The sequence below is a fragment of the Diuraphis noxia genome, unplaced genomic scaffold (genome assembly GCF_037042655.1).
Source record: "Diuraphis noxia isolate RWA-SAM2 unplaced genomic scaffold, SU_Dnox_SAM2 contig0004, whole genome shotgun sequence".
NCBI classification, from domain to species: Eukaryota; Metazoa; Arthropoda; class Insecta; order Hemiptera; family Aphididae; genus Diuraphis; species Diuraphis noxia.
The window spans coordinates 4,794,174-4,815,995 of record NW_028301714.1 but is presented as its reverse complement, the minus strand read 5'-3'; the positions used below and the strand labels follow the sequence as shown (position 1 = coordinate 4,815,995).

The 21,822-nt window shown below is 30.8% G+C and overlaps 2 protein-coding genes and 1 pseudogene across 5 annotated transcripts; 1 reads left to right on the top strand and 2 right to left on the bottom strand.

The window, feature by feature from the left end:
- Window positions 1-8,640: 8,640 nt before the first annotated feature.
- Miro (mitochondrial Rho GTPase) lies at window positions 8,641-12,927 on the bottom strand. Of its 3 annotated transcripts, none has more exons than XM_015513381.2 (14): window positions 12,042-12,927; window positions 11,703-11,913; window positions 11,412-11,623; window positions 11,270-11,320; window positions 11,102-11,203; window positions 10,993-11,034; window positions 10,763-10,931; window positions 10,431-10,551; window positions 10,180-10,369; window positions 9,979-10,111; window positions 9,761-9,894; window positions 9,499-9,699; window positions 9,250-9,443; window positions 8,641-9,145 (listed from the first exon to the last, which is right to left on the bottom strand). In XM_015513381.2, the coding sequence occupies exons 2-14, from the start codon at window positions 11,905-11,907 to the stop codon at window positions 8,989-8,991; spliced, it is 1,911 nt and encodes a 636-aa protein (XP_015368867.2). In that variant the 5' UTR covers window positions 11,908-11,913; window positions 12,042-12,927; the 3' UTR covers window positions 8,641-8,988. The 3 variants fall into 3 exon arrangements, with proteins under 3 accessions (XP_015368867.2, XP_015368869.2, XP_015368870.2); XM_015513383.2 differs by having other exon boundaries at window positions 11,703-11,897; window positions 11,957-12,926; XM_015513384.2 differs by having other exon boundaries at window positions 11,703-11,897; window positions 12,042-12,926.
- Window positions 12,928-14,277: 1,350 nt separating this feature from the next.
- On the bottom strand, window positions 14,278-16,254 carry LOC149055543 (uncharacterized). 2 transcript variants are annotated; one of them, XM_089226317.1, is made up of 2 exons: window positions 15,408-16,248; window positions 14,278-14,683 (listed from the first exon to the last, which is right to left on the bottom strand). In XM_089226317.1, the coding sequence occupies exons 1-2, from the start codon at window positions 15,681-15,683 to the stop codon at window positions 14,306-14,308; spliced, it is 654 nt and encodes a 217-aa protein (XP_089082443.1). In that variant the 5' UTR covers window positions 15,684-16,248; the 3' UTR covers window positions 14,278-14,305. The 2 variants fall into 2 exon arrangements, with proteins under 2 accessions (XP_089082443.1, XP_089082444.1); XM_089226318.1 differs by having other exon boundaries at window positions 14,540-15,201; window positions 15,408-16,254.
- Window positions 16,255-20,112: 3,858 nt separating this feature from the next.
- On the top strand, window positions 20,113-20,865 carry LOC149055542 (uncharacterized; annotated as a pseudogene).
- Window positions 20,866-21,822: the final 957 nt, after the last annotated feature.

Below are 21,822 nucleotides of genomic sequence, written 5' to 3'. Positions count from 1 at the left end.
ATAATTAACTATACATAATTACTAGTTACCTATACTTGTGTTAAAAGTTACCTTGTTTAATAAACAACAACCATCTAATTATCACTCAATGTATTTATTAACAATCACTAACAGCTCGGGTCCTCACACACCGTGCAGACCTCCGCTTACTAGTACCAAGTCGTCGCATAAAACTACTAGTACTACTAAAAGCTAAAACTAACCTACAGTGGGAGAGCACACACACACTGTCATCGGTGACTCCCACCCATGCCCAGATGTTATCATCCGGTCGTCCTGACCTCTCTGTTGTCCTCAACAGCAGAATACATACTGAGGCATTACATTTGGCAACGTTCAACTACAATTACAAGATTCACAATCCTTAACTTACAATTAACAACATTTTAACAATTTTACATAATATTCAACAAATGTCTCAGTCTTAGACAACAAATTACATAATGATTAATAATAGTAAACTTAAAATTTCAATTCAACAAACGTATCAGTCTTAGACAACAAATTACATAATGATTAATAATAGTAAACTTAAAATTTCAATTCAACAAACGTATCAGTCTTAGACAACAAATTACATAATGATTAATAATAGTAAACTTAAAATTTCAATTCAACAAACGTATCAGTCTTAGAAAACAAATTACATAATGATTAATAATAGTAACTTAAAATTCCAATTAAACAATGTAGTCATCATGCCACACAGGTGGCCTTCTCACCCTGCCAGCCTTTCCTTGAACTGAGTCAGACGTCTCTTCAACTTCCTTCATCTGCTCATCTTCCTTGTATGTACGCCATGATTTTAACTGGGATACATGCGCCGTTGTCGCAAATCTACTGTTTTTTGTCTGGTTCAATTCTGCAACACGGTAGACATCTCCCGGTAGCACTTCAATGACAACTAGCGGTCCTCTGTAGCGGTCCTGTAACTTTGTAGACTCCCCAGTAACCGTGGGAACCCTTTTCATGACCACTACTTCTCCATCGTTATAATGGGTGTTGTCATGCCTGTGCCTATCATACCTGGCCTTGTCCTTATCCTTCTTCTTCTCTAGTTGTTCACGAACAGCTTCACGTACCTCTTCAGGAGGCTCCCAATTATCCGCAGTTTTCGACAATACCCTCAGAACACCCTGGCGGAACCGAGGACGATATCCGTGGAGCATCTCGAACGGTGTCCTCGTAGTGACTTTACTTTCGCTATTGTTGATGGAGTTCTGTACCTCAGTCAGAATCTCGTCCCAATCCTTGCCTTCTTCAGCGCACGTCATTAATGCAGCCATAAGTACACTATGGCTCCGCTCAACCTGTTCATTTGCCTGTGGGTGGCGCGTGGAAGTCAATATGTGGCTGATCCCTTGACCATCACAATATTCTTCAAATACTCGAGCAGTGAAGCACGTCCCTCTATCAGAAATTAACCTTCGAGGTAATCCATAAGCGTTCAAAAATTTCTTGACGCACTGTGGCGTCTCATCAGCGCTCGTACTAGCTACAGGGTAAAAATTTGCATATTTAGTAAAGTTGTCTACAAAAGTTACCACATACTTGAAACCGTTTGAAGTGGTAACCAACGGGCCCACGTGATCAAGGTGTACGGTGTCAAATGGTCTTTTCCCCACAGCAATAGGATGCAATAGACCTGGCTGTTTGCCTCTTGGTCCCTTCACCATCAAACATTCGAAGCACATCTTGATGTGAAATGCAACATACCTCCGCATCTTAACGAACCAAAAGTCCTCCAATATTTTAGCAACCGTACGGTCCACAGCAGGGTGCCCTTCCAGATTATGTGCAGCAACCACCAACCCTTTGCGCATAGCTCTTGGCATCACAAACAATAACTTCCCATTAACTCGTCTGTACAGCAGTCCGTTCTCCAGAGCAAAACTTTTGTCAACCAAGTTGTAGTCGACTGGATCAGCATTTAGTCTCTGAATAATAATCGACACCTCTTGATCAGCCGCTTGGCACATCCGCACCTTATCTTCAATGGTCAGTAATACACAGACGTCCCATCTATCCTCCAACTCCACGTCGAAGGGAAGTTCTTTATTACCGGTAGGGCTTACTGGAGCCCTAGACAAGGCATCTACATGACACATCCGAATTCCCAGGTCGATATTTGATTGTAAAATCGTATTCTTGCAACACATCGTGCCAGCGGGCTACTTGCACGTTTGTCGCCTTGAACGAGTTCAGATACACTAGCGCCTGGCAGTCCGTGTAAACCCCAAGAGGAATTGACGTAACTTACCCATTGCCCACACCACGCACATCAATTCCAATTTGCTGCAATGGTACTTGGATTCAGATTCACAGGTTTTCTTACTTATACAATAAACTAACTTAAGCGAATCGCCAGTCTTCTTGGACGCAACTTTATATTCCGGAACGAGGCACATTGGATCCGAAAATGACAATACAGTTGGAGAGGTATCGTTGCCCAGTTTTGCGATCGCTATGACCCGAGAAGAGATAGATCAGAGATACGATGAAGGAAGACGCAGACGAGAGGAGAGGGAGAGCGGGAAGTTTTCGACGCCCATCAAGTCGAAGATTTCTCTATCGGCTCCATCGTTTAGCTCGTGCAAAAGAACGGAGCCCACAAAAGATTGGAGGAAGAACGCTGATTTATCTGGTGCTAAAAGATACGAGAGTGAGAATTCAGAATCAATAGCGAACAAAATCTCGAATATGACAATAGACACGTCAAGCGACGGCTCTCACGACGAGGATGAAGTTGATGAAAAAGAATTAGAACGTCATAGGAAATTGATTAAAGATGCGTCCATCGAATGTTCATCCTTGTTCTGATTCCGCCTACGCAACGCGTCCCAACGATCAGACATGCGTACAGCGCGTATAAACGTCGCATTAAATTGTGTTCTGAAATCCTGCCAATTCTGAAACGTACGGCCTACGAACCAATCTCTGGCTGCACCTTGTACGTTTGCACTCACAAACTGTAATCGATATGCGAACGGCCAACAATTTAAATCAGCCACACCTTCGACTGATGTAAGCCAGTTGGCGGCCGCATGTGTCGATTCGCGACCGTTGAACACTCCTACCGTTTTGTCCAGGTCTGGTAAAACACGGAAATCCAACGCGGGTTGGCGCGTACTTAACTCTGATACCGATCGATTTTGTTCATGGTTATTCGTGTCCCCGTCGTCAGACTTGTTGGACAATAATCTCGCCTGCAATTTATCAATGAGCGCGATAAGTTCATCGTCGCCGTCGCTCGACATATCGAACGATAGCGTCTATCACGACTGTTATCACTAATCAATAACAACAACACGGCGCTTGATAGCGTCTCAGCGATGATCGTGTATCGACCGCGGTGAGTGTACTCACGAGTACCAATCGCTACTACCTACCGTCGCGCCTAACCTCTAATTTAGCTCACGAAATCGCAACAATAACCACGTTTTTCCGAACTCGAACAACTATCGACAAATACAATTATACAATACAGTCACCACCGACTTTATACAACACTATCGTACGACGTATCGACAACGCTTAACGAGGTCGTAGATTAACTATTTCGTAGTCGTAACCACGACTTAAGATAGAAAGGTTGCACATCGGGCTATACTACGCAATGTTAGAAGGCGGTATACGAGAGTTCTTATCTAACAAACGAAAAAGTGAACTACTACTAACGCTCTTGGTGGTTGTTAATTGGTACTACAGTATTAAAATATTCCCATTTCCCGCCATAATATTAAATTATTGCATTTTCAATAATAAATATAATATAATTGAGTTAATAAGTAACTCAATTATTATAATCACGATTCACTGATCTCATACTCTATCTATATAATAATTAAATGACAATGTTATGTTTATGTATTATCTTTTAAACGAAATCTCATCACTGTAGTCTGTGTTTGATAATTGGTTTTGTGAATATTCAATTACGTTTATTGCCTTTTTGGTCATTATGCCTAATTATTGTGCAATTCATGAGTCTCATTGTGCGTCCAAAACTCTTTTTGGCGTTCCTAAAGAGGACGAATTATAAAAACTTTGGGAGGATGGTCTAGGTATTAAATTAAAAAAAAGTTTTAGAGTGTGCGCCTCACATTTTAAAGAATGTGATATTATTAGCACATGGGAGTCTGGTGAAGGACTTAATAAGTACACCATAAGTTTACTTCTTTATTGAGCTACATACAATAAGAATTTGTTGTATTATGAATGATATGATATTATTCAATACACTATGTACCTATGTGTTAAAATATGTTGTAGTCTGTAGGTATTATTTTAATTTATCGATATGCTTAAAAAAATACAAATTAAGAAAGGGAGCAATTCCATTAAAATTGTGTGAACCAGAAACTTCAGAACCCGCAGTGGACCCAGTGGATATTGTAGTAAATAGCAATTACAATTTGCTGATAGATATTATATCTTTTACTAATATGTAAATTGTATAGAGGCTATTACACACATTGCTATTTACCAAATAGTAAATTTTAAATTAGTGTTTATTTGTTTTGGGATATAAAGTTTTATTACATATGTGAAGCCACTATAAGCACCTTATTATTATTGATGAAATAATTTTTATTTCATAATTTGATGAGTTTGAAACTTTAAAGGATTATCGGATTATCCATAAAATTTGTAAATTACTAATTAGTACTTTTTGAATACCACAATATAAAATAAGAATAGAATTTTGATGATGTATATGTAAGCAACTAGATAGCGGTGTAACGTAACTTTTAACAGATTTCTGATAAGAACAATTGGTGATCACAAAATAATGACTCGTTGTGCAACCATTCTATCTTAAGCCGTGGTCGTAACGCACTACGAACACGAACAACGGTTTACGGCGAACGACACGTCTACTCTTACGACGACCACGGTGGTTACAAACGCACACTACAACTGCGTTCTTCAATCCGAAATCCCACTTCTGATATGTTAAAAGTTACCTTGTTTAATAAACAACAACCATCTAATTATCACTCAATGTATTTATTAACAATCACTAACAGCTCGGATCCTCACACACCGTGCAGACCTCCGCTTACTAGTACCTAGTCGTCGCATAAAACTACTACTAAAAGCTAAAACTAACCTACAGTGGGAGAGCACACACACACTGTCATCGGTGACTCCCACCCATGCCCAGATGTTATCACTTGGAACCTTATTTAAATTTTTATTCCTCAGTTATAAGGTTATAACATTAAAACGTTTTATAAATTTTTAACAACTTATTTATTATATATTATTCTTAATTTTTTTTTCTGTTTTTCCCGATGCTTCTGAAATCTAGTGGTAATTACCTCCTCAATACACCAACTAGATTCACTTTCCAACCGGAAAAGCTACTAAAGTTGAAAATCGAAGCACTATTTCGACAACTTATCGTGTACACATAAAAAAAACCACACAGAATTGTAAAATCAATACATTCATCGCTCCGTTCAAAATCTAGAATTAAAAATTATTTACGAGTACAATTAATACAATAGTTTTTGTTCAATCTAATTATTTTTGAATATGCCTGTAACACATGTATTATAGTGATTATACCTATTTTATCACGGCCTTTTAGCCCTACTATACATATAAGGTACTTGCAGAAACGACGAACGAATTTTTTCACTTTGAGTGTTAATGGTATTAGTATATTTACTGCAGATAGGCAAATGACACTCCGATAGGGAGACGTAGAGGGTGCCTCGTCATTGAAGAATGCAAAAATGTAAATGTTAAATTTGAATTTAATGATGAATCATTGCATAGGTTAAAAAACGATTCTAAGCAATGAGGCCTATTTGGATAAATTATTTTTCTATTATAATTATTATGGGAGGTTGAATTAATTTTTCGCCAAAAACATTGCATTTGTTAATGTCATTATGTGTATAAACTCGAATAATATACATATACTTATATAGGTATGTTAAGAGATTCAAGTACCATCATCAGTGGCGTATTTTCGAATTTTTCTGGGGGGGGGGGGTCCTCAGTTTATAAATCGTAACTTGGAAAACGCCGTAAGAATAGCATCACTATAAATGTATAATTTATATACTTATTACTTAATAGTATGCTGTGTATATGTTTTAGCTGTTGTAACTAATTTTATACTATATTTTATATAGCATTTTTTTCATGGGAAAAAACTATGTCCGCGCGACCTCGCGTGCCTCCATAAATTAAGTTCTTCAAATATGTAAGAATTTTAGTTTTTTTTAAGAGGTTCTGGGGGGGGGGGGTCAGTACCCTTGACTCCCCCCCCCACACACACCTGTAAATCTGCCACTGACCACCATGCTATCAACAATATTTTTAAATCATGTACATAAAAAATGTATATAAAATCTGTATTCATCATTTTCATATCTAATTTAGGTAAAATTTGAGTTTAAAATGATGACTTTTAAAGAAATCAACCAGTACCAAAAAAACGTTTATACAGGGTGATTGATTTATCAAACAACACTCATTATTTCAAAAAGTATTGACTTTTCAAAATATTTTTTACATGGTTTCAAGTTGTTAAAAAACTAACGTTTTTATTAAAAAATTATATTTTTTAAATATTTTTTATCCTTATCATTTTTTATGTTTTTTACTTTTTTGAATGACAACATAGTTTTAATTTCATATTCCAAAGCAGAATATTTTTTTTAAGTATTTTGATACATAAAAATCGAATTTGGGGCTAGTAGTATGAGTTATAAGTATTTAAAGTTTAGTCAAGCGGAGTAGTGGACAAACATTTTGCGGGGTAACCCCGTACCACTCCACTCTGCCAATCAAAACTTTAAATACTTATAACTCATAAACTACTAGCCCCAAATTCGATTTCTATATTGTATCAAAATACTTAGAAAAATATTTTGCTTTGGAATATTAAATTAAAACTCTGTGTTGTCATTCAAAAAAGTAAAAAAATGGTAAGGATAAAAAATATTTAAAAATATAATTTTTTATTAAAAAAGTTGTTTTTTAACAATTTGAAATAATTTAAAAAATATTTTGAAAAAAGTCAATACTTTTTGAAATAATGAGTGTTTTATGATAAACCAATCACTTTGTATAGTTTCAGATTTTTTTATCCCCTGTATAAGTTTAAGCCAGAACCAATATACCTATTGATGAGGAACCTAAGAACCTTAATTACACTTTCAATCTTTTGACCTAGTGAAAAATAATTAAATAAATCAAATTGCATAAATCAATAAATTGTTTGAAAACGGTAAAATATTTAGAAAACTATACAATGTGTAAAGATTACTAATATCATAATCTTTTAGCAAAATATTAATTATTTAACTTTATTTGTTTTTATTGAAATACAAGGAAATTAAAAGATCAATTCACATTTGATATGAAATTGTTATTTTACGTGCGAATTTCTAATTTAGTCATAATATTGAAAATTCCAAACTTAATCGATTATAACAACAAATATTGTGACGTGTTTTTGAATTTTTTAATTGGCGTTTAAACAATTTATAAGGAACCTTGCATTAAATTTTCAAGTTTTTTTACCAAGTGAAAATTAATTATTGACATTTATAGAAAAAAAATTGCATATCTCCATAAACAGATAACTCATAAAAAGTAAAAATATTTCAGAAATATTATTGTTATGTGTAGAAGAATCTGGTATAAACATTTGATGAGAATTTTAAATAACAAATGTAAATTGATTTTGAGTACCTACCACAAAAAAATAATAAAAACAACCATTTTAGTTGAATACTATAGTTTTTATATTTTTAGTAATATTCCAGGTGTATATTTTTTCTGTTTTGTTGAATACTAGGTATTTTTATTTTTGACTTGATAGAATTCTCTACCAGAAACCATCATAAAAGTGGAAAATCAAAACATTTTCATTGTCCCAACAAGTGATGACGGACAGAAAAAAAATACTCATCATTATGAAATGTATGCACTTTTCACTCCACTAAGAATTTAGAAGGTTTGCACATTATATTATTATAGAAATAATATTTACTCAATACAAATTAAAAATGTATTAATTTTGAATCAACTCAAGTATTTTAGGATCATGAAAATTATGTAATATTTTTAATATTGATATATTAATATTAAAGGTCGTTCTTACACTGTCCGGTTAAAGTTAACGGACACACAAGTGGCAAAATTCTGCCGGTAAAAATCCCACTAACTGTTGGTTAACCGTTAACCAACACTTAACTGGACATGGTAAGAACGGCCCTTAAAGTGTGGAAAAATAGTTACTTGTAAAATAAAGTGATTAACAGATTATGGTAATACAGTAATCTAAACATAATAATGACCATAATCCATATTTCATAATACTCGTCCAGTAGTACTAAAAGAATAATATTGTATTGTTTTCATATGATTTGATAAAAACCAAGCTGTTATATGCTTAAAATTGCTACCTATATTATCATCAAAACAAATTTTGTTATATTTTCAATATATATATTTATTTATTTTATATATTTATCATCCTAGTTGATATAGTAGTAACTAGTAAAACATAATTTTAAATAATATTTATGTACATATTAAAATATTGCTATATAATAAAATAGATAAAAAGAGTTGGATAAGGAAATTAAGTAATACAATATTGTAAATACAAAATAAAATAAAGATAATAACATTATTATTATATTTTATTTAAAAACAATCAAAATCTACTTAATAAAAAAATAAGCTTATACAAGGTAATCACAATATTAGGTTAACGTTTCTACACATGGAAATATAAGCTTTTACATATTTATGCTGTCAAAACATTGGTATTCGATGTTATACGAATGTAAACATAAATATTTATCGATATTGGGTTCTCATGATAAATACAGTTGATAAAAATAAACACTATGTAGTAGTAATACGATAATTTAAAAAAAATAGAAGTTTAAGATATTAATGTTTGGAATAAAATAAATCTAAAAACAACAATATTATAGTACTATTCTGAATTTCTTAACTAAGCAGATCTTTCTTCGATTTCACTAGACATTTACCAACCAAAACGCCACACAGAGCTACCATAGCAACACCAATGCCCGTTTTCCAGATGAATAAAATTGATTCTCGTAAACTTGGTATAAGACTAGATTGATTTGGACTGTATTTATGTCTGAAAATAACAAAAATTTATTAACACTTCTATATCGATGGGCCTTCCAAAACTAGTGAAAATTCTATTCCAAAGGTATGATTATAACTTATAAGAATACTTACGGAAGGGAAGCCATTGTGGCTAAATTTGAGTATAGTTTTTTTCCTTCATTTGAATTAATAAACATATATGGGGCTGATAATCTGTTTTGTTTGCAAAATTGATCTGGTTGTAATATGTAGTCTTGTTTCATTAAGGGCCTACCTTTGTCATTTGCTACGATTAAAACTGGGATGTTTCTGCTCTGATAATATTTCTGCCGATAAAAACTTATGGTTAAATGACGAAACAAATATATTATTTATACTTACTAAATAAACATGTGCACTATATTCAAATGAACAACTCTGCGAAGAATCATATACTAGACATACCACATCACATATAATGTCTTTTTTAGTCAAATGATTTTCACTAATTGGCTTAATTTCTTTTAAAACCAAATATTTGTCTTGACCGTATACTTGAACGCGATTAACTGATGTTATATCCTCAGAATCTTCAGAGTCATTCTAAGACATTTAAAAAAAAAATCATATTATTGTGTCTACACCAAACAATATTTTTATTTACATCAATTTTTGCAGTTTTCACATGTCGTTTACATAATGTTGACTTGCCACTGCCTTTACTTCCGATCACATGGCAAATATATACAGAACGCTGAGACTGTTTCTTCTGTAAATCAATTTGCTTACTCCTAGTAACTGCAAATATACATATATATATATATATGTATAAACAATTAATTAATTTGGCTTTATGTTGTATTTTGTTTGTATTTATCTCACCTTGAATTGCTGAAAGTTGGTTTTCTGGTTTCATGCTATATCCTAACATAGCTAGATACGCTAATGTAGTGTCGGCTTCAACCAGAGTACAGTAAGACCAAAAAGACAGCCATCCTTGAGAAGTAATCCATCCCTAATGGTATTAAATAAAAATTAATTTAGCAAAAAATTAAATAGTTGAATTTAAAAAATGTTTATTACTTTATGATTTGTATTATATATGCATTTCCTTAAAAGTTGTGGGTCTTCTGTACACATGGAAAATAATGATTTCAACTCAACTGGGCTCAAGCAGTCATCTTTATCTTTGTCATGTGTCTCAAATAAGTGGGATAAAAAGTGTTCACCTTTATGAGATAACTCAATGGTACAATGTTTATCTATTTTTAAACTACAAAATAAACATGGTATTAACATAATTATGTGAAAGTGGATGGATATGTATAGCATACTTAGGATGAAGATAGCTGTATGAAAAATTTAAATCGTCATTGTATCCAAATTTTCTAATTACAGTCCAAGTAGTTTGTGCTTTTCCTTTTAGTATAAATAACATGTGCAGGAACAAAAAACCTAGTTTTTCAAAAATTAAATTATTGCATAGAATAAAGTTTAAATAAAATATCAGTATTATTCACTTAAATAATATCATGAAAACCAAACCTGTTCCATATTTTTAAATTTAGCTAATAATCAAATAAAATACTGTACTATAAAAATAAAAAGGTAATTAATTACCTATAATTGTATGTAGTATTTATTAATTATTATAATTATAAAATACCTTCAAGAGTAACACAGTTTGATGGTGATATTCCACGTTCACAATTCATGTTAATTATAGTTTTGATACCATTCAGTTGTTGTAAAGGCAGATGACAATCGAAACAATGGCGTTGAAAATTATTTAGTTCTTCATCGTTAAGCAATCCATCATTATCTACATCGCAGATCTATAACACATAAAATTAAACGAGGAATATTCAACAATTTTTTATGATATTTCTAGTTTACTTTGAATATACGACATAGAGCTCTTTTACACTTTTCAGTAAGCTGAAACAATAATAAATTATATTATAAATTTATAAATATTTATTTAATTAACAAATTAATAGCATACAATTTTATCCTCAACAGAATATAAAGGAGCTGTGGGATGTAGAATGGCTGTCTGTGCGTAACAAAACATTTCACTAATATTCATCAACATTTTTGCTGAACACTAAAATGCATATGAAGAATTCATTTAAATAAATGTAAAACATCTCATGCAACTTAAAATATTTACTTGAACATAGGTTTCTATTTCTGGATATTCATATAAAACATCTTCGATAAGCTTTAAAATACAAAAAAAATAATTATATAATAGGTAGTTAATATAATAACTAATAAAGTAGTATATTTTTTACAAATTATTGTAAACTTACATGCATTGAAATACTATTGACGAGATCGCTTTTATTTCCAACCAATATAACAGGGTGATAAATATCACAGTTCAATTGGCAGTCTCTCAATAATGGCATCCATTTATCTCTAATGTTTTGCCTGCTAGAATCATCTACCACAGAAAATACCAAGCAAATCACATCTGCATGCCGTATCTGATCGCATAACTCTTCATTATCTTGTTCGTTTTCTACAATTTTATAAATGCTCACAATATTAAACATAACACAGAATAGAATAATAAGTAATCTTTATAAATGATAACTTACCATGGTAATCGATAATATCTGTAGGTACCAATTCAGGGGTAACTTCAGCAGGAATTGTTATTGTTTCAGCCCTCCCAGGCACTTCATCTAAAAATTCTTCATTGACCAAGGACAATATGATCGAAGTCTTACCAACGTCCCTGTCGCCGACTAATAAAATACGCACCGATCGTCCGGCTTGTTTTGGTCCCATTTCTGAAGACATATTTCACTGAACATCGACCGTTGAAGTATTAAACAGTGTATTTACATACTTGCACAGTTTAATGATGAAATAATTCAATCGCTAATAAGTGGTATTAGCAAAATATTAAAAGTAATTGTTAGTAAGCAACTCACTCGAATATCTAGAATATTTTTTTTTCTCTGGCGATAGTGGTGTTTTTTTAACAATCAAATTTAAGAAACAATAATTAAGAACCAAAAAACAAATTCTGAACCTTTATTGCTACATAATTTATCTATCCTACAAGTCGTTTCGGTAATTTGGCGATGGAAATCGAAAAGATGAAAACGTAAAGTTAAAAGTAATGAATTAAGTAATATTTACTATTTAGTAATTCAGTATAACGTACTGATAACTAAACACTGATTAAACTCTTGTGAAAAACAGTATGACCGTTATAATCCATTCTATTCTATGGTATGGCCAATAAAAATGCGACAGATTCATATTGACGGATCATTAGGATAATATTATTTACCTATGTTAAAAGGATCATGATTCATGACCATAGATAAAAGATTGTTCATGACTATTTATTTAGTATTTTAGTCATGTTATGGATGTTACACAGGGGACAGAACATAGGTAGATATTTGGGTATATTATCTTTAATTAAGGTCTTTAATCGTTTTTTTCTAAAAACTGAACCATAGACTGAAATAAAAAAACGCATATTTGTGCAAGAGCCAAGCTCGCGTATATGAAATGTGATGTGAAACTTAGTTTTTAGTGAAATTTAGACTTTTTTGAAGATAAACAGTTCAATATTAGTTCTAATCATACTATAGTGTATACACTGAAATCGTTTCGATGTTTATAACATCAATTATTATAAAAATTAAAAATTATACTGTTTCTAAAGTCATATCTATGCCATCGCCAAAGTGTTTTTGTTTTTTTCCGTTTTTGGAGCAAAGTAACAACAAACAATGGTTCACGACTATAATATAATTATTAAATATTTAAATGAATACATGTTAAGTTAATAATTATAATAATATATAATATGTATATCAGTGGTGCAACCAGGGTGCAGGGTGGTGAAATCTGGGTGGAGCCCGACCCCCCTACTTGTCACGTATAATAGTATTGTTAGTAAAAACATAGCCCATAGATACTTTTTAAGATGGTTTATTTTGTCGTTTCGACCCCCCCCCCCCCCCCCCCCCCATCAATCTGTTTACGCCAATATCGCCAATGATGTTTAAATGTTACTGTAAATGAACCCTTTTTTTTTTTCCAGTTTGAATCGACGACGCCGCGGGAACTGCTTTCGCAATACTTCCGCGACGCCGCCATCGTTTATTGAAATAAAACAAATATTTATACATACTGGGGGTAGACGGGACAATCCCCGACTTACCCCTTAACGGCTTAGTTCATACAGTTAAACATTATACATATTTAGCTGCGTCCCTTCTCGAGCCGACCGCAGTCCGCCGCTCCACTGTAAATGACACCTTTTTTTTTCTTTTTTTTTTTTCCCGTTTTAACCGACGACGCCGCGGGATCTGCTTTCACATCGCTTCCGCAGCGCCGCCATCGTTTATTGACAGTATCAAATATTAATTACATTACAAGTTTTACTTGACTTCTTCCTGTCCTTCTCGGGCTGACCGGAGTCCGCCGCCCTTGAATTCGCGTGCCTGTCATCCGATTGCCGAGCCGACCGGAGTCCACCACTCTGGATGTTTCGTTCTCCATCAGGGCGGTCGCACGTTCCCCTGTGCCCTTCGCAATGCCTCTTCCTCGCGTTCATCCTTTTCCTTGGTCGACAAAATCATAACTACGCGTACCCATTCGAACTATTTTTTTTTTTTTTTAATTAAAGCTTACCTAAATATATGTACCAATATATAGATTGTAAAAACTGTAATATAATACATAGCTTAATTTGTAGTTATTGCACTATTATTCATTCAAATATAATACATACAGTAGAAAATAATTTAGTAGTACCTAAACATATTTTACGTTCAAGGTTCAACTGTTCAATATATTATGTTACTTTTTTAAACAAATATTTTTAATATGATAATAAGTAAAAACAAACATTTTTTTAATTATTAAATAATAATATACCTTTAATGTACCTTTAGTGTAGATACGATAATATAATGCTCCAATATATGTTTTTAGCTTTGGCATCCGTATTCTTAGGAGATTGGGGCTACCTTTGTCCTTTACTCATAGGCGGACATTTGGTTCAATTTTTAGGGGGGCTATAATAATCCAATGTAAAGTGGACCGCAGGGGCTTCGCCCCCGCACCCCCACATGCTATAAACATATAACTAATACAAATATTGATATTTTTAATTTGTATTAAAAAAAAAAAAAAAACACTAAATAAGGTAAATTTAAAAATAATTAATATTTTATTTTAATAACAAATATCTATTTTTATCGGCAAAAATATTCAAAATATCATTGCTATTTATATTTTTAGACATGTCTTTTTCAATATATAGTATAGAAAGATCGCTGAATCTATCCTGAAGCATCGATGTTCTTAACCATGTTTTTATTTTCCTCATTGCACTGAAACTTCTTTCGCAAGTAGCTGAACTAATTGGTATTGTTAATGCTATTATAAATAGTTTTTGCAAATTAGGGAATATGGTTTTGTTTTCTGACAAAACTCTTAAAACATCATCAATATTAAAATTCACATCATAACCAATATTTTGAAGTACAACATTTTTGGCCACTGTCATTTCTGAATTAAGACATTCTTTGGACACATCCACTAAAGACTAAACATAAAGTTATATTACTTATATACATAAGTTCATATAATTCCTATTCATTGCTACAAGCATACTGTGCTGTGAAGATATTTGAGTCAGAACACTTCCAGTAATTTCAGTTTTTTTATGTGAAGTCCATTTAGCCATGCAAGTGAGGTGATGTTTGGTTTCAGAATGAGCAAAAAGCTTACTTAATTTATTTCTCATAGCACCCCTTGAACCACTTAGCTATAGTAGAAGCAATGAAGCAAACAATTTACAATATTTTATATAAATATATATTAAAATAATACTATAATAGTTAGGCACATAACATTTTAAAAACAACTTGCCTTCTTCCAGTTTTTAAAACCAGCCTTAGTAAAACTATCTATGCAATTATCATTAGCACCACTGCTATAGTTACGGCAAGCAAAGCAATAAACTGCATCTTTAGAAATACTATATTCTAACCATTCATGCTGAATATAATATGAAGCATTAAAGCTTCGATTTTGTGTTCCAAATCTAGTCATAGGATATGACTAAAATAATGAAATATCATGTTATTATCATAACAATAAAATTATTAATAATAAAATATCAAACATAATATAAATAAATAATAATATATATAACACAAAATATCAAGCATGTTGACAAAAGCATATATTATTTTTAAATTCAAATTCAAATTTTATTGTTTCATGTTTCATAGTTTCATAGGTAGGAAACAAATAGCAGCACTTACCTTCAAAATTGGACGCACTGGTCCACTTAACAAGTTTCCTAAATCACTAGTTCCGTTATTAACTTTTTCTAACTCTAAGTCATCTAATTCGTCATGGTCAACTGGTCCATTTAACGTGTTTCTTAGATCACCAGTTTCGTTATTAACTTCTTCTAATTGTAAATCATCCAAGTCGTCATTGTAAACGAGGTTTGTTTCAATGTTGTTAACATTTTTTATTTTTTCTTTCTTTTTAAGATCTTTTTTCACATTAAAAATACTAAACAAATTTGCCATGTTCAAAAATCAAAACACTTAACGTCTACGTCACAACACTCAACCGAGTCAACCGAACTACCAATTAAACTATTATAGTATTATTATAGTTGTATACTCGTATTCAACAATATTAACCGTCAATGGCGTCAATACTCAATTGTCATAACCACAAAAACGTTGAAACCTAAACAATTTTTATACACACAGATATATAAAAATTTTTATATATCTGTGATTATACACTAATTAATAATAATAATTATTATTATCAGAATGTCAGCGCGGCACGTGAGAGACCGTTTCTATCATGAGTAACCTAACCGCCGCCTAGCATACCGATAAGACGTGATAACGCGTCGTCTATGGGATATCCGCGTGACCGCGTGTTCGTAAATTAAATGAATTCGGTCAGTTGTTGGTGGCGGTGGATTTGATTGTTTGATGGCTATATATTCTAAGATTTTTAATGATATTATATTAGCGTCATTTGTTGGTTAAATATTATTTTACGATTTTCAAATAAAACGAAAACATAATAATTAAATCAACGAATAACATTAATAATTAAATTTCGATTTTGAGGGGGCTATTAAAATATTTAGGGGGGCTAAGCCCCCCTAAGCCCCCCCCGATGTCCGCCTATGCGGCTTTACTGCCTCAAATTAACTAACTTAAGATATATAGTTGTAAATTATGTAACAAATGTAATATAAATCGTACCAAAAAATATACAAAAGTACACAAATATTTTAATTATTGCGATTTCGATGACCTAAAGGTATAAATGTATAATATTATTACTTTTCCATATTTTCTTTTTGATCAATAATGAATAGAATCTATAATGCCATGCCTATATAACTTATAAGAAAATAGTGAGTTTGTCGTTTGATGCATGCAATAAATGAGAGGTACCTACTCACCATTTATACATAGTTCTAGATGTATAAACCTACGTATATGCATAATTGTTAAATATTTAAATACTTTTTCTGTATTTTAAATACTTTTAGACAGAAGTATTTCAAGTTAATGCTTCGATTTCAACCTTTGGGGGTGGTTTCCGATGTAAAAATGAATATTCTTGGTGCATTATAGAGGTCAAAAGTAAACATTTTCCAACAGTTTTCAAAAAAATCGAGAAAAACAAAAAAAAATGACAGAAAAACGGGTTTTTACGCAAAACCAGTTTTCGACCAAATCGATTTTTTTTTTATACGGTTGTAATTCAAAAACTAATCACTGTAAATACTTGAAATTTTCACCAATGTTAATGTTAGTGATATATACATATATACAGTTTAATTTTCAAAAATTTTGAGTTATTTATAGACCACTGAAATTTTCGATTTTTTTGAGAATTTTTTTTTGAAGTGTCGGTAAAAAAATGTTGGACGACCAAAAAAATTAATAATTTAATACAAGGTTCCTTATAAGTTGTTCTTATTGTAGCTAAAAAAAATTAAAAATCGTAAGTCACAATTTTTTTTAATAAGCGTTTACAGTTCAAAATTTTACAAAATCTGTCGAAAACGCGAAAATTTGCAAGTAATTTTGAAGTTGAAAAATCATAAAAATTTTTGAGTTTATAACTAAGGATTAAAAATACAAAACTAAGTTTTCCATAAGTTTTCCTTCAAGTAGCTATAGAGAAAACTCGAATCATCATTATAGGAAAAATTTTAAGTGCGTTTGAATTTTAAATTTTTGCGAAATAGCGTAACAATAACGATTTATCCTCAAACGAATTTAAATATTTGTTATTATTCAAAAAGTATAAGTCGTAGATACTTGAAAATTTTATCAGTTATTTAGATTGGCATTTTCTTTACATGATTTAATTTTCAAAATACTTTGACTTTTTTTGAGATATTTATAGATGACTGAAATTTTCAGTGTCGATAAAATTTTTATGATATTGACTTAATACGTAAAAATTACGACAATTTTCAAATTATCTTTGATCGAAATTCATAAAAGTTTTTCTTTTTAATTCTAAGATTTGAGAATTTAATACAAGGCTCATAATATATTTTTACAATAGCAGTTGAAAAATAAAATAAATGTATAGCCACAATTTTTTTTTTACATGTATTCAAATTTTAATTTTGACAACATACGTAAAAATCACAAAAATTCGTAAATTATTTTATCCTAGAAATTCATAAAATATTTTCCTTTTATACCTAAGATTTGAAAATTTAATACAAGGCTCCTAAAATAGTTTTACAATAGCATTTGAAAAATAAAAGAAATATATAGTCACACATTTTTTTTATAAGCATTTATAGTTCAAATTTTGACTAAATACATAAAAATTACGGCAATGTTCAAATCATCTTAGATCGAAATTCATAAAAAATTTTCCTTTTATACCTAAGATTTGAAAATTTAATACAAGGCTCCTAAAATATTTTTACAATAACAGTTGAAAAATACAAGAAATGTATAGTCACATTTTTTTTTACAAGCATTTAAATTTTAATTTTGACAACATATACGTAAAAATCACGTAAATTCACAAATTATTATAAGCTAGAAATCCATAAAAAATTTTCTTTTTAAATGTAAGATTTGAAAATTTAATGAAAGATTCCTTACAAATTTTTCAATCTTTATCACAAAAAAAATGTCCACCGGAATTTCAAATTAAATTTTTATTAGCATTTGAATTTCAAATATTGACAAAAATTCGTCAAAACCATGAATATTTGCAAATTATTTTGTAGTTCAAAATTCATATAATATTATTTGTATTTATATCTAAGGTTATAAAATTTAACACCAAGTTTTCCACAAGTTTTGCTTCAAATAGCTAAAGAGAAAATTTGAAGCGTCATTATAGGAAAAATGTTTTAGCGTTCAAGTTTTAAATTTTTATGAAATCGCATAATGATAACGATTTATCTTCAAACCAGGTATTCGTATATATAAGGTATTATGAATTATGATAACTACATTAATTGATTAACCATGTCTTATGCAAAATGCGTCTTAATTGAAAAATAAAATATTTGTTTCAAAATAGAATATATGACAATATTTAAATATAATATATCCTTGACTGACAAATCATCTCCGTTCAGAATCGTTTTTCGTATACAATGATACCTATCATTGCATTCAAATTTAATCCCATCCATTACAGTAACCTACTGTACAGCAGAGCGACATCCATGACTTACCCGCTTTTTTTTTAATGAACTTAAAAACATCAACATCAATGGCAAATTAACAAATTGACACTTATCATTTTTAAAAATTCGTATGAAACTTTATCAGAACAATTTAATATGAGTGATCGTGAGGCGTAAAACACTCATTGTTTATAAAAATTATTTACTTTTTTCAAATTTTTTTTTTTTCAAAATTTTAGATACATGCTGTTCTAAAACTATATAAATTTTTAATATTTTTCACCCATATATTTATTAGGTAAACCACTATCAACTTTTGATTTTCTAATGGCAACTTATATTAAAAATATCATAAATTAATAAGGCTATTTTTTAAATAAATTTTCGTTTTTCGTTAATCCGTTGACGAGATATAGACGATATAATAGTCTCCCAAAGTTGGATGGTTTTGGGGTTGTGTTTGTCCTGTGTAAATATATTTTGGGGCACAACTTAAGCTTAACTATCGTACTTACTGAATTTATTTGAAAAGTGTACCTATTGGCTATTATATGTTTTAAGCTAGAGTACAAACATCCCAATTGCTGCGGCCGCGGTACTGGCATGGTATATAACACATTTATACGCTAACGCAGGGGTCGCCAACCTTTTCAAACAAGTGAGCTACATTTGAATTTTTTAGTCTCAGGCGATCGACATCCAGGAGAATTTAGGTTTTTAGGAAGAGATTTGTGTTATGAGCAAAAAAAAAGGTCTAAGCTCCAAAGAATAAATATTTATTGTTTCTTCATAATAATAATAATAATAATGTAATATTTTAAACACGAGAAAAAGTAAAAAAAAAATTTATATAAATCTGATATTGTTATTTAATTAATGTGTTTTTATTTTATTTTATTAATGTGATACCTGGCATTGGTTTTCTGCAAGTTTTGAGAATTGTGGTATCAGTGGCGCATTTAAGGGGGGGCAACTGGGGCAAGTGCCCCGGGCGCCAGATTCCCAAAGTGCTAGGGGGCGGAAATTTTTTTACAGTTTACCACTACATAGAATTGAAATATTTATATTTTGTTTGATATAATTATTACACAAAATAGAAATAAATATTATAAATTAAACATAGACATTTTACTCATAATTCATTAGGTCTATGATTATAAACGGTTTTCATACGGGTCACGGCTGAACGGGATTGCGACGATCATGGATATAAATATCTATGATTTATTTATATATATATATATCGGTATATCACCCGTGGCGGCAATTACAATTTATCAGTTAATACAAGTTAAAAATAACATAATATCCATAAATATTTTCCCTATCGCCGACTGCCGAACGTTGTCGATCACTTATTTTATTTTTGTCAAATTGATGATATTCGTACAGATAAGGATTATGAACATTTTAAAAGAAATGCTATTGAAAAATGTGGAATTATAAACTTTAGAAATACTGAAAAGCGACAAAAAAAAATTAAAAAATTTAGTGATGATCATTCAACGGAAAGTATTGTAACTAATTTTAAAGTAAATACCTATTTTGTTATTTTAGATCAATTAAAGTCGGAATTGTTAAGAAGAAAAATTGCATACGACCACCTTTTAAAAAATTATAATTTTTTTTTTAAACTTACTAAAATGACAGCAGCAGACATAAGGATATCTGCTGAGCTTTTAAGAAATGAATATAATACAGATTTGGGATCTTCATTTCCCAATGAATGTATTCATTTTAGCAGTTATTTGAAAACCATATCTATTCCTCCGAAAAGTATTCAAGATATGTTAGTGTTCATAAGAAAAAATAATTTGAAGGATATCTTTCCATATATAGATATTGCTTTAAGAATGTTACTATGCACTCCAGTTAGTAACTGCTCAACTGAGAGATCATTTTCCGCCCTAAAACGTATTAAATCATATTTAAGATCAAACATAGGCTAAGAAAGAATATCTGCGTTAGCAATTATGAATATAGAATCTGATATCACTACATCAATAAGCTACGATGATATTATTCAAGAATTCGCACAAGACCGTTCACGACGAAAACTATAAGTACTTTTTTTAAATATCGTTTGTTGTAATGTATTATTAATTATTTTAAATATATTTATATTTATTATCTACAAAAAATATATTTTTTTTTCATTTATTAATTATAATTGTTTCAACAAAATGTTTGTTTTTACAAATTTTTTTTTCAAACAAAAATATTATATGTATATTTCTTGGGGAGGGGGGGGGGCGCTTGTAAAATGTTACCCCAGGGCGCTTAACGTCTAAATGCGCCACTGTGTGGTATATAATTAGAAACAGCTGCTCTTAAACTTGAATCCAAATTAATGTCTGTAATTCTTGAACGATATTTGTTCTTTAAGTATTTCATACTCGAAAATGTTGACTCGCATAACCAAGTTGAACCAAAAAATGAAGTTATACGAAGGGCAATGCTTCGTAGATTTGGGTATTTTTGAGTACTCGCGTGTTTCCAAAACTCCGAGGTAATCTTAAGTATTGAATCATTTTGTAACGTTATTATTTCCATTTCCAAAACTGTTATATCAAGATTAAACAAATTTCCAATTTCATTCGCTTTTGTCTCATCATCCCCAGTAAATGGATTTGATATATACTGCGCAACACTGGCTCAAGTATTTTAAAGTCGTTGAATCTTCTTTTAAATTCGGAACGTAAATGTTGAATTATATTTATATGGTTTGTAGGCTCATAAAAATTTTCAGAATAATTAATTATTGTTTCTTGAAGAGTAGGGAAATACTGGAAATCACAATTTTTCATTTTATTTTCCCAATATGCTAATTTACTTGAAAACGCTTGAACATGTGATATCATATCAATAATTTGTTTTTCTTTTCCTTGTAACTCTAAATTTAGGAAATTAATTTTTTCAGTAAAATCAACTAAAAATGAAAAATCTTCAAGCCATTTTATATTTTCTAATTCTTCATAAACAATATCAATTTCTTGTAAAAAATTTTAATTTGTGGTAAT

What these genes read in the sequence shown, in the direction of transcription:
- Miro (XM_015513381.2), bottom strand. Translation starts at nt 11,907, where the DNA reads ATGTCTTCAGAAATGGGACCAAAACAAGCCGGACGATCGGTGCGTATT. An exon ending in CTCTATGTCGTATATTCAAA is followed by an intron (nt 10,932 to 10,992) that starts GTAAACTAGAAA and finishes TATGTGTTATAG; the next exon opens with ATCTGCGATGTAGATAATGA. An exon ending in CCAACTTTCAGCAATTCAAG is followed by an intron (nt 9,895 to 9,978) that starts GTGAGATAAATA and finishes GTATATTTGCAG; the next exon opens with TTACTAGGAGTAAGCAAATT.
- LOC149055543 (XM_089226317.1), bottom strand. Translation starts at nt 15,683, where the DNA reads ATGGCAAATTTGTTTAGTATTTTTAATGTGAAAAAAGATCTTAAAAAG. An exon ending in CAGTGCGTCCAATTTTGAAG is followed by an intron (nt 14,684 to 15,407) that starts GTAAGTGCTGCT and finishes CTTTATGTTTAG; the next exon opens with TCTTTAGTGGATGTGTCCAA.